At 41.7% G+C, this 13846-nt stretch overlaps 1 protein-coding gene across 1 annotated transcript in view; it reads right to left on the reverse strand.

Moving 5' to 3' along the window:
* Positions 1–13846, reverse strand: part of OCLN (occludin) — a 66753-nt gene that overhangs the window by 28295 nt on the left and 24612 nt on the right. The window contains exons 3-4 of the mRNA XM_040341562.1: positions 9060–9744; positions 6142–6303 (exon numbers count right to left, since the gene is read on the reverse strand). Coding sequence (XP_040197496.1) covers positions 6142–6303; positions 9060–9744 — 847 coding nt within the window. The remainder of the gene's footprint in view (positions 1–6141; positions 6304–9059; positions 9745–13846) is intronic.

Genomic DNA, 13846 nt, shown 5'->3' on the forward strand with positions numbered 1-13846 from the left:
TTTGTTGATGAAGAAATCCGATAGTTCATTGCAGAACTCTTGGGTGTCTGAGTTGGGGACTTCAAGACATCCTTGATTCATGGTCTGGGTGACCATCTTGAAGAGTTTGCGGGGGCGGTTTAGGGCGCTGTTAATCGCCATAGAAAAATGATGTTTCTTGGCTTTGAAGATTTCTTTATGATATCGTGTTGTTATTGCCTTGTAGATGATGAGGTTATCCTCTGCAGGACTTCTTTTCCAGGCGGCTTCCGCCCTTCTGCGCTCTTGCTTCAGAAGCGACAGCTGGTTGTTGAACCAGCCAGACTTTCTTTTTCGGATGCAGGCTTTGCGTTTCGGTGCTACTAAATCGGCTGACTGTAGCAGAGCTGCGTTTATGGCATCCAGTGTATCTGCGGCTGTTTGATGTGGATGGATTGTTTTGATTCTGTTTCCCAAGGTAGATTTGAAGAGTTCCGAATGGAGCTTTTTCTGAGATCTAGCCCAGTGTATTGTCACCGGCTTGGGTGCTTTTATCACTGGGGGAATTTTGGAGATTATGAAATTAATTGCATGGTGGTCTGTCCATGGCAATGGTTCATTTTCTAAAATGCTTATTTTCAGATTTTGTCTGAAAATTAGGTCGAGTGTGTGACCTGAAGCATGTGTTGGCCCGCATATAAGTTGCTGTAGCCCTAATCAACACAGGGCCAATCAGCACGTCCAAACTAAAGAGCAGGGGGTTTTGCAGCGTCATAGGACAGTCAGTAGAATGAAAAAAATCCTCCTACAAGCTGTAACGAGACACTCATAAGACTGCTAAATCCTGCTGATGAGAAAAGGTCTTTAGCATTTTATATTTACTAAACTACTTGCATTTTCATGTTCTGTGGGAGACCAGATATAGTGCATCCAGAAAGGATTCACAGCGCTTCACTTTTCATTTTGTTACAGCCTCATTTCAAAATGAATTAAATGCATTATTTTCCTCAAAATTCTACAAACAATACCCCATATTGACAATGTGAAAGAAGTCTGCTTGAAATTTTTTTTTTTATATATAAATTTGAAAACACACACACACTTTGCCGTGACACTCAAAATTGAGCTCAGGTGTATCCTGTTTCCACTGATCATTCTTGAGATGTTTCTACAACTTGGAGTCCAGTAAAGTCAGTTGAATTGGAAAGGCACACACCTGTCTATATAAAAGGTCCCACAGTTACCAGTGCAGGTCAGAGCACAAACCAAGCCATGGAGTTCGAGGAATTGTCTGTAGACCAAGACAGGATTGTATCGAGGCACAGATCTGGGGAAGGGTACAGAAAAATGTCTACAGCACTGAAGGTGCCAATGAGGACAGTGGCCTCCATCCTTAAAGGGAAGCCGTTTGGAACCACCAGGACTCTTCCTAGAGCGGGCCGCCCAGATGGTCACCGACAGAGCTCCAGCATTTCTCTGTGGAAAGAGAAGAACGTGCCAGAAAAACAACCATCTCTGCAGCACTTCAACAAGCAGGCCTGTATGGTAGAATGGCCAGACGGAAGACACATGACAGCCCGCCTGGAGTTTGCCAAAAGGCGCCTGAAGGACTCCGACCATAAAAAAACAAAATTCTCTGGTCTAATGAAACAAAGATTAAACTCTTTGGGCTGAAGGGCAAGCATGATAGAGGAAACCAGGCACCGCTCATCACCTGGCCAATACCATCCCTATAGTGAAGCACGGTGGTGGCAGCAACATGCTGTAGGGATGTTTTTCAGTGGCAGGACCTGGGAAACTAGTCAGGATCGAGGGAAAGATGAATGCAGCAATGTACAAAGACATGCTAGATAAAAACCTGCTCCAGAGAGCTCTGGACCATTTTGGAATAAGGCTGTAACATAACAAGATGTAAAAAAAGTGATGCGCTGTAAATACTTTCCGGATGCACTGTATAGTGAATGCAGGGTCCTGGGTTTATAACACTATTTTTATCCTCAAATACTACACCACACCCTTTGCGGACCAATCCAAATATGATTTTAGATTCAGAGGGCACTACCATCGCAAGCAAATTACATTTATGGCTAGCATTAGTCTGGAAGGCAGTAAAATGTAAGCATGTATAGCCATCCAACCTGCTCAACAATTATGTGGACCCATCATGAGGTCAATGAGAAGATGGTATTGAAAATTTGTCACAGGTTCCCATGTACACTTGCATGTACTTTGATAGCCAGAACACAATGGTAGTAGGTAGGCTAGACATTTAATTCCATTTACTACTTTTAGTATTTTGTCCATACAAAAGGCAAGGAATGGTCATTTTTTACATGTAAAATGATGCCTGGAATAGTGGAATTGTTATAGGTCTAGCAATTTGTCCCTTTCACTTTGCAGTATAAAATGTGCTTTCAAAGGGTAGCAATGAAAGCAGACCACAGACTGCACGCTCTGTTGTAGATCTCAGCATGAAGCCAGAACAAACAAGCTGACAATGTCATGAAACTACAGTCCCCTCCCAGAAACTCGAGTCTCTCACTACAAACACGTCCCTATCGTGAGACATCATCTTACATCATCTCCAAGCAGCTGAAAGACTTATCAGCGCCCTCATCTTTGACTTGGAATTCTAACCTGGCAGGCATACAAGGCAGCAATACCTGTATATCTTGTCACAATCCCTGTTGCCCATATTTCTGCTAATACAATGAAATACTGTCAAAATTCTGAAGTGTCCTTTGACACTTTTCATAGCCAAAAGTAATGCTCTTGCTGTGGCTATACCCCACCGATTACCAACACCTTGTCAGTGGTGTGCCATTATCTTAACCTTTGCCATATTTAATAAAAGAAAACCACCCAACCCACTACACAAGATACTGTTCGCAAGACATATCAGCCTTGTCGTTGAGGGGGCAAATGCCCAACCTTTACCCACCCTTTGTCACGGTTTCACTGGTACACTTTGCACAGACATCTTTACCTTAAGAATACTTTACTGAACCTATTGTGAACACTGTACTTGGACATCTTTAGCCTTCTTCACTACAAGAAACATATTGCTTCTTACCACACCCTAGCAGATTAAAGTTAATGAGCTCCTACGTACCGGTGAAGACCATCAGATCTGCAACGGGGACATTACTGATACGAGGGTCACCACACTATTACTTCCAGGCCCCTTCTTGTGTCATTCAGGGGAATTCCTTTGCCGAGTTGGCGCTGTTGCCCAAAATTTTAATTCTATTACCTCCTTGTGGCAACATCCCTTTAATTGGATCAAGTAAATATTATTAGACTATAGAGTGTTGCCCGATTACTTTACAGTGGTACAAGGATGTCGGAACCCAGAGTGTCAGGTGAATTGGAATGTTCACCAGGTCACGGCAGTGCAGATGACCAGGTAATTCCAAGCAGTCCCTTAGGGTGATCGTGCTACAATAGCATTACAGAACATGCAAATATTCTGTTCATGAATTGCTTGGCAAAGCTGTAAGTAGGCGCTTGTGGGGTATCATTGAATGTACTGTATTTCTGCTGTTGTATTAGATGCTCTGAGCAGCCATATAGTTTGTTCAGGCTGCCCATGATGAGTAGGGCGACTAGACTCTTTCCCAGGCGTTCTGGGTCCTGCCCTGTTGTAAGCAGCATAACTACAAGAGTGGGGCTCAGAGCTACTCTTCCTCATGGGATTTGCAGAAGGACTACTGCCTCATGTAGTCCTACAGGAACACATGGCTCCCTTCTAAGACCTGCCAGCGAGGCAGCACGGTAAGCAGTAAGGGCCGGATCACCAGAAAGATTTAACCCAACGCATCATTTGTCTTCCACCCCCAACTGGACTTTGCTAGTGTTGGACTTGCACCTATACAGGCAAGTCTGGGCAACCACAGTGTAGTTAGTTTGGAAAACTAAATGTGCACTGAGACCTGTATGTTAAAGAAGAGTTCAGTTAATTACTGTTAAAAAAAAAAAAAGAAGAGTTCAGTAAAGTTCAAGAACTGTTCAAATGCCTGGTCTGAAAGTACTAAAAAAGGAATACATGGCGTATCAGAAGAACAGGACCTGTAACGCACACAAGATACAAAACGAAAAGCCACTACAAAAAAGTTAACTCAGCAGAAGTGTAGTTGCCATGGGTACCCATAGCACATGCCATGGTATAATGGGAGCCCTAAAAACCTACAAGATTCTTGAGTTTCACAGCTATTCTGAAGTACAAGTAACTTCTACAATAAAGCATTTGTTTGATGGCTGTGATGCAACATCTTTTTCCTTGGCAACCCTTAGTGTTTGGCAATTGCATTCCCTCCAACATTTTTTTTTCTTTGTCAAACAAGTTCTCTTAAAGAAAGGTAAAAGTAAAGTATAAAGAATAAAAAGTGATCCAGGAGACGCATCAGTAAATGTGACCATCGGGTATTAAAATAAACCTGCTCTTCATTGCAAGCAAAGATTTGTGGCTATGTTCTTACACAAAATAAGAAAGCAAATCTGGGAGATTCACAGCATTAAATAAAAAAAAAAGTCAATCTGTGAAATCTGCATGGCAGAGCCATAGCCAACTGGTTTTAGCTCTAACCAATCTAACATAAAAAGTTAATCAACTCTGCCCCCCCCCAGAATTAAATGAGAACAGTTTCAGAAGTCTAAGGACAGTGGAGGATTGGCAGTGCTACATTGCGGCCCAAATGCAACATTTGATTGGATCCATGGCCCAGGATCCAGCAGGCTCCTCGGCACAATTTTACATTTTTTATAAAAAGGGGGGTTGCCATTCGGGCCCCTTACAGGTGTACTGCCTGTACCCCACTGATGGAGGCCCTGGATGCTACCAACTGGGCCCTGTCAAGCACCCCCATTTTTCACTTGCTACAGACTAGCACTGGAACTAAGGGGATCATATCAAATTGTTACCAAATGCTACTGACACCACTAAAAAAGCCCATCCCACTAAGGCACCATCCCTGTGGGAGATAGATGTAGGTCCACTTCACGGGAGACCAATGGGAAGAAGTCCTGCAGTCAATTACTACTTGCTCTTTGAACATGGCCCAAAAGGTTTCCCAACTGTACATTGTACTTAGGGTGCATTACACCCCACTTAAATTGCATAAGATGGGCAGGCGGCCTGACTCCCTGTGTAGCAGATGCGAGCGACATCAGGGTGACCTCATCCATCTGCTGTGGAGGTGCCCAAAACTCCACAGATACTGGAGCGAGGTGCTGGGGGTGCTTAACCAAGTGTTCTGGACGACTGTCCCCTTGGACCCAATTCATTGCATATTAGGGGTGCTTGAGGACGCCGTCCCGAAGGAGGTGTCTAGAATAGTATTCTCTAGGGCATTGTTCCAGGCGCGTAAGCTTATCTTGATGGGTTGGAAGTCTCCCCACCCTCGGTAGCCTCCTGGATAACACATATGGGGAAATTCCTTGCTTATGGAAATATATGTTTTAGGGCCGAAACAACTAATCGATTATGAAATTAATCAAGTAATCGGCCAGCAACATAATGGGGTAAAAAAAAAACTAAAAAACTAAAATTAGCCCTTTATAGTATAAAAAAGCAAATCGCTACTGTAAATATTACATTCACTGTCCCACAGTAAAAAAAATGAACCCCTTACAGTAGCGATTATTTGCTCTTTTTGTACTTAGTTTTTTTTTTAAGCCCATTATGTTACTAAACATCTCAGGCCTGGGTTCACACCTCTTTTTTGGTGCTTTTTGCAGAAACACACTACAGTTCATTTACATGTTGTTTTCCTATGGGACACGTTCACAATTTTTTTCAGCTGCTGCGTATTTGGAAAGGGCAGGGACTTTTCAATGCAAAACTGTACTATTTTGTGGTTCAATATACTTCAATAGAGAAGCTGCAGAAAAGCATGTAATGCGTTTTTGTGGCAATTTGTGTTTTGTAATCTGCCCAACAACAAATTAATCGAAACAATAAAATCGCCCAACTAATCGATTATGAAAATAATCGTTAGTTGAGAGATATAGATACATACATACATACATACATATATACAAAGGAATACAAATAAGCACCTTGTGGTGCCTCAGATCATGGTCTAGCGATAGGTTATTTCTAAAGATGCTGAAATGGAATTTAATGGTAAGGGAGAATAAAAAGGTAATTGACAATTACAAAAGTGCTCTTGAGCTCAGACTCACCCATTCTTCCACATGCGGATCTCCCTCGCCCCCAAGCCTTTCTTTCCTCCAGAGAATGTTCATTTTACCATGTTCGTTGATCTTTCTTCTGGTTTTCACAGCAAAGAATATGATAATGGCAAATGCCACTACTATCAGGAAACCCAGGACAATGGCAATGGCCTAGAAGGAGAAAACCATGACATTACGTAGGGTTTTGGTGCTTCTTGAAACGAAAAATACAAAGACGACCCATAACTCTGGAGAAGTTAAAATCCTAATCAGGCAGGAATGGGACAACATGACTCTGCAAAAGCTCCAGCAACTGGTCTTGGTTTCCAAAATTGTTAAAAGAAGATGAGATGCTACACTGGTGCACATGGCCCTGTCCCAACTTTGAGATATGTTGCAGCCATCAATTAAAAAAAAAAAAAAAAAAAAAAGAAGGTTTATATAAAAATTCTTAATACATTTTCTTAGTTTAAAACATTTTGATATTTTATATTCTCCATTATGAATAAAATATGGGTTTACGAAATTTGTAAATCATTGCATTCTGTTTTTATGTAGATTGTACAGTGTCCAGGGAGCCAGGGGTTGTAAAATGGTCATTATTACAAAAAAGAAAAAACAACACACACACACACACACACACAGCGTAGAAAAGAAAAACATTCAATTGTATAGGCAGCAAAATCAACCGTTTTACCCTGTTATGACCACATAACAGATAAAGGTTCTGAAAGCCACTGGCAAGATGAATTCCGGGATCTAAATATGAGAGACTTAGAAGCACTTGTTTATTAATAGTATTATATGTTCTAATAACTGGAAGAGTGGACCTCACAAAAACAAATTTATTGGGCCTGGCAAGGGTTGGACAGAATGCATTCATTTTAAAATATTTATATTTTACACTGAACAGGGCTTAATAAATCCCAGTCACCGAGGTTAATAGGGGCATTTAGCAAGCATATACAGTACAGACCAAAAGTTTGGACACACCTTCTCAAAGAGTTTTCTTTATTTTCATGACTATGAAAATTGTAGATTCACACTGAAGGCATCCAAAATATGAATTAACACATGTGGAATTATACATAACAAAAAAGTGTGAAACAACTGAAAATATATTTCATATTCTAGGTTCTTCAAAGTAGCCACCTTTTGCAGCAGACACATCTCTAGAACTGGTAAGAGGAGACTGTGTGAATCAGGCCTTCATGGTGGAATATCTGCTAGGAAACTACTGCTAAAGAAAGGCAACAAGCAGAAGAGACTTGTTTGGGCTAAAGAACACAAGGAATGGACATTAGACCAGTGGAAATCTGTGCTTTGGTCTGATGAGTCCAAACTTGAGATCTTTGGTTCCAACCCCCGTGTCTTTGTGCGACGCAGAAAAGGTGAACGGATGGACTCTACATGCCTGGTTCCCAACGTGAAGCATGGAGGAGGAGGTGTGATGGTGTGGGGGTGCTTTGCTGGTGACACTGTTGGGGATTTAATCAAAATTGAAATCATACTGAACCAGCATGGCTATCACAGCATCTTGCAGTGGCATGCTATTCCATCTGGTTTGCGTTTAGTTGGACCATCATTTATTTTTCAACAGGACAATGACCCCAAACACACCTCCAGGCTGTGTAAGGGCTATTTGACCAAGAAGGAGAGTGATGGGGTGCTGCGCCAGGTGACTACCTCTTGAAGATCATCAACCCAATGCCAAGAGTGTGCCAAGCAGTAATCAAAGAAAAAAGGTGGCTGCTTTGAAGAACCTAGAATATGAAATATATTTTATTTATTTATTATTATATTTAGTTTTGATGCCTTCAGTGTGAATCTACAATTTTCATATTCATGAAAATAAAGAAAACTCTTTGAATGAGAAGGTGTGTCCAAACTTTTTTTTTTTTTTTAAAGTCCATAAAAATGAAGGCCAATTTGAAATCTGCACATCACAACTCCTAGCCTTCCACCTTCCCAATCTCACACTATCCTCCCTCTCAACTAGTGCTTTTATTTTTACTGGGTATAAACTTTTTGAAGTTGGCACCTAGACTTAGGAAGATTTGTACAGGCTAGCATCAACAAATATACAGTAAAACCTTGGTTTGAGAGCGTTTTGCAAGACAAGTAAATTTTTTTAATACATTTTGACTTGATATACAAGTGATGTCTTGATATACAAGTAGCGTCACAATGCTATAGAAGGGAAGAAAGGAGCCTCTAAGTGTAGCTATAGGTTTACATTTATTGAGGGTACAAGATTTTGCTACGCTTCGAGGCATCTCTTCTCTTTTATACTCTGTGGCTCCTGCTGGATTTTGCTTCCAATCACCTTGTGGATGGACATTTTATGGTTACACAACCCATCACATTGCTATAATATTTTTATATGGACTATAAACTGAAGGACCTATGAATAAATGGTTGGGGAACAAATTATTTGAGTTTCCATTATTTCTTATGGGGAAATTTGCTTTGATTTACAAGCATGTTTCTCAGGAACGAATTAAGCTCTCAATCCAAGGTTTTACTGTAGTTTCAATGTAATAAACACTAGTTCATGACCTAATTGCACCGTCAACATAAATGCTTTCTGCGTCATATTTATTAAATGCTTAGATAGTGTTGTGACAGGATGTCTACAAAAAGTAAAAGTATATTCTATTTCCTTATCTGTGCCATTTGTGTCCCATTGGGAAGATTTTCCTTTCAATTCCTGTAGCCACAAGAAATTGTGAAGAAGAAATCTCAACAAAAAGGGAGAAGGTCCTTTTAGACAGTTATTAGAAAATGTCTCCCTTTTTCTGGAGACAACTCCAAACTTTTGGTCTGTCACCTACTATCCCAGGGACAAATCGTCCATGACAAAGGGGCAATGGTTTATAAAAACTCCCAATCCGTTTGTAGATTTTAATTAAAAAGGACAAGCTTACCTCCTGCGGCTCAACTACACAGTAGTGGTAAAGGTACTGATTCACAAAAACTCCAGTTGTGACTGGTGAATAGAACTGGTTGCACAAGGACACAATTTGTGTGTAAAAAGCAGATCCAGATGCCTGTGCTACAGGATTCACTCCTATGGTGTACACGATTGTTGCAATAAAGACCAACGCTCCGATAATCGCACTAGCAACCATAACAATCAGGTAAAACCGTCTGGTAGTAGAAGTTTCCGTCCTTGTCACAAGCATCACAAAAAGCACCATACTAATAATAAAGCAAATAGCGGCCATGGCGAGGATGAATCCTTTGGCAGCTCTCGGGTCAGTATAATTTCCTCCATAGGCAAAACCCATTCCCATCTGAGATGTACCAAATCCATAGCCATTGTATCCTCCAGAGTATCCAGAATATCCTCCTCCTCCTCCCATGCCGTAACCCATAGATTGTCCTGTGACATCCAAATCCCATGGCAACGTGGAAGCTACACAAGCAAATATGCCAACACACATGACAACAATAAGGATAGCCATAATCTTGATGATGCCAGGTGGGGAGCTCCATTTGTAGAAATGCTGAGTCATAGGGACCTCATCGTCTGGATAGTAAGAGTAAGCTGGCTGTGAGCGAATCTCTCCTCCGTACATATCTCGACTTGGGGCATAGTTAGAAGGCCGGCTACAAAAAATAAAAAAATAATTACAAAACAAATAAGACAAAAAACCCAAAAACATCTTTTCCTATATAGCAGCAAAAGCTTGGATGTTATTATCTGAATGATAATCCTTTAGAAAGAAGATATGCATTGCTATGCCAGATTACATACTTGTCCAATTACATGTGCATTATGTTTCATATACAGTGGAGGAGAATTGCGTTAGCTTCATATTAAAAAGGGGTTGTAAAAGGTACAATTTCCCCCCCCCCCCCAAATAGCTTCCTTTACCTTAGTGCAGTCCTCCTTCAATTACCTCATCCTTTGATTTTGCTTTTAAATGTCCTTATTTCTTCTGAGAAATCCTCACTTCCTGTTCTGCCTTCAACGACACATCGTAATGTGAGGCTTTCTCCCAGTGTGGAGTGTGGTGCTCGCCACCTCCCTTGGGCTACAGGAGAGTCAGGACGCTCTCTACGTTGCAGATAGAGAAAGGTTCTGTGTTAGTGGGCGTCCTGACTCTCCTGTAGTCCAAGAGAGGGGGCGAGCGCAACACTAGGGAGAAAGCCTTGCATTACTATGTGGAGTTACAGACAGAAGAACAGGAAGTGAGGATTTCTCAGAAGAAATAAGGACATTTAAAAGCAAAATCGAAAGAATGAGGTAAGTGAAGGAGGACTGCACTAAGGTAAAGGAAGCTATAGGGAAAAAAATAAAATAAATTGTACCTTTACAACCCGTTTCAGACTGTGTGCACTGCAGCCAGTCCGGCCGGCTTTTGTCGAAGGGGCATGACTGAAAAAGGGCAACAGGCACTTGCCAGGGGCTTTGGGGGGGGGGGGGGCAAGACTTCCCCCTTTTAGAACACAATAGAACAGCAGGGGAGATCGCTATACTAACATCGCATTGTTGGTAAAGCAGCTCCAACATGAGCTTTTTTTTTCGTTCAGCCTGCTGGGTTGAACGGAAAGAAAAAAAAAAAACCTAGCAGTGTGTACCAAGCTTTAAACATGTCCATGTTCTCAAAATATTTCCACCAGGGTCTCATTACCAAAAACGGGTTCATAAATAAATAAGAGGTTTGTGAATAATAAAAGCATTTTGTCCTCTAGGAAAAACATTCTGCAACAAACAATAGGTTCTAAATGGAAACTTACATGGAGGTTCCCCATTTGTGTTTAAAAGGAACATAGGCAAGATGGAATTTTCTGCATGGACCCAAGTTTTAGGAAGAAGACCACAGCAATGACAGCTTTTAGTTCATTTTATGCTTTTTATATTGTCCATTTGTCTTATAGTTCTGGTATAACTTGCAAGCTTCAATATAAGTAAAGCAGCAATAAGCTGGCAAGCAAAAATTACACTAAATAGGCAATGTTAAAAAAATAAAATAAAAACCATTCTGTGTTGACAAATTCAAGCATGCCTGCATTTGTCTGAGGACTGTCTATTTACCAAAATCCCAGGGTCCTGCAGGTCCACCCCCATGTCCCAGAACCCAATGGCTAGAATAATGCCTAAACAGCACAGTGTCTGCACAATAGAATGGCAATGTCTAACCCCAGCTACTGCTTCAGGTCCTATAACAAAATGTTTTTACAATATATATTATCCTCTAGGAGCAGTGTTTCAACCTTTTTTTCAGTCACAGCACCCTTTAATTATGGACAATCTTGAGGCACCTCAATGTAAAAAACGAGACTTGTATAACAAAGCAAGAGCCACACGTAGGACACCCAACTTAAAAAAGGCCATTTATTCTTAGATTACATTACACATTTGTACACTGGTAGTCCTAAGTTTCTTTTCTCCCCCAGAGCCACTTTCACACAGGGACGACTTTGGATCCGACTTCAAGTCGCCCCTAGTCGCGCTGTATGAGAAAATCAATGTAAGTGAATAGAGCCGTCTTAATGCACACCACTGCAGTCGCTCCGACTTCAGAAAAGGTTCCTGTACTACTTCAATCCGACTTCTAGGCAACTTGTACCCATCGATTTCAATGGAAGTCGCCTCAGAAGTCGGATCACTGTCTTAACTGAAGCAACAATACAGGAAGAGAACATACATTTCTCAGGCAAACCCCTCCCCCTCCCTCCCACAGAGCCGATTGTTGTTTGATTGGCCACTGGAAAGCCTCCAGTCCTGGAGGCGACTTGAAGTTGCCTTGTACTGTCCTGGAGGCAACTTGAAGTTGCCTTGTACAGTCCTGGAGGCGACTTGAAGTTGCCTTGTACTGTCCTGGAGGCGACTTGAAGTTTCCTTGTAAGTTGCCTGATGATTCATACTCAAGTCGTGTCCAAGTTGCCTCCCAAAGTCGTGCTGGAAGTAGTGTTGCCCCTGTGAATGGGCTCTTAGTTGCTCTCGCTCATTCAGCGAACGTTACATCAATACTGATGGAGAGTGGCAGGAAGGGGCAAACAAGGATGCTGTGCAGGCACCCAATGTCCTCATCAACCAATGGCATCATTGGATGCTAGGACACTGTCCGCTAGGTTATTTTTGGGCAATTTTTTGGCATTTCCCCCCCCCCCCCCCCCCAAGGCACCCTGGTTGAAAAAGGCTGCTCTAGAGTACGTACATGAACACACACGTGTGATAATATACAGTGTATACATAATGTCAACACTAAACCACCAAGTATTGGGGGCTCTCTAACCACCTTACAAAGGGGGGATTGTACAGTACCTCCCAATGAAAGCTTAGCATACCTATTTAAGCCACACTCAATATTCAGCACGATTTAAATAAGCTCACTTTTTGCCAGGCCATGCCAGCGCACTACATATCATTCCTGCGTCTGACCGTCCAGTCTTGTTAGCACTGTAGGTGAGGACCATGGATGAGTGGGAATCAAGTACTATTCACATTATTCAGCACTCTAATAAAGTGGATATCAAGTGTTTGCCACAAATCTTTCATGTTCAGGGATCAGAGGAACTTATTGGAAATATTTTAGTTGAGTAAATCTAGAGCAAATACATATATTTAAGAGATGCACATTACTACTTAAAATACAATAAGATGTATGAATTTTACAGCAGCAAACCAGACAAAGGTGTCCGTTTATGAAGCAGTGAATTCTATTCACTGCTTCGTTCTCCGGATATCACAGTGAAGACTGTTCTCCTCTGTGTACCGGTTTATCAAGCGGAGAAGATCGTTTCACCCTTGGAGGAGTGAAGTGATCTTCCAACGCTTCTAACAGTGGAGAACGGCCCCTGATACTGGAATCTCGTGAGACTCTACGAGATTACAGTACCAGAAATTCACAGAAACACAGAGATGTCAGTTTATTGAGCGGTGATAAATTATCACCGCTCATTACACCGACAGACCGCGTGGTCAATGTAATTAAAATAACGAGTCCCCCTACATAATATATACATGTATACACACACACACACACTATATACATATACATGTATATGTATATGTATATATACACATAAATATTACAGGGGGACATGGTTACAGTGTTGGGGGGTCTGAACGAGGTAGAAAGAAGTTAAAAATCTTCCTCCTTCCTCCTCAGAACCCCCGGGATTCTCTCTTCACTCCCCACTTCACCAGCTCTGAGATGGTGATTCGGGGGTTTATGGGCTGGGATCACCGCTCTTCACTGCTTCATAAACGGACACCAAAATGTGAAGAGAAGCTGAAACATTGATGCACCTTGCATTAGATTTGTAAAATAAGGATTTTATATGTAGCACTACCCCCGAAGGAGCTGCTGGTTTTGGGTGGCATGTTACCTCTATTGCTTCGCTGTCTAGGGTATACAATGAGAGTTGAGAAGAACTGCATCGTCCACACTTTAGGTGTCTTTTTCTGTGCTTTATTACCCAATGGGGTAGTAGAATAAAAGGAGTAGCTGAAGAGGTAGAAGGTTAGTAGGTTCAGGTGTAAAACTTTGTTCAGAAACAATCCTGCTTCCAGCAATGTAACTTCTGTCGCCACTCTAGCCAGAGTGGGTAGTGTGCACCCGGATAGGCCTCTCTCACCAGCCTAGCTGCCAAAATGTCAGACGGAAACTTCAGCAAAGTCTCTGCCACAGACCTTCCTAAATGTAGAGACATATTTGGTCCAGAATCCTTCTCAACACAGGATTAAGCACCCGGATTT

Source organism: Rana temporaria, chromosome 1 (genome assembly GCF_905171775.1).
Source record: "Rana temporaria chromosome 1, aRanTem1.1, whole genome shotgun sequence".
NCBI lineage: Eukaryota > Metazoa > Chordata > Amphibia > Anura > Ranidae > Rana > Rana temporaria.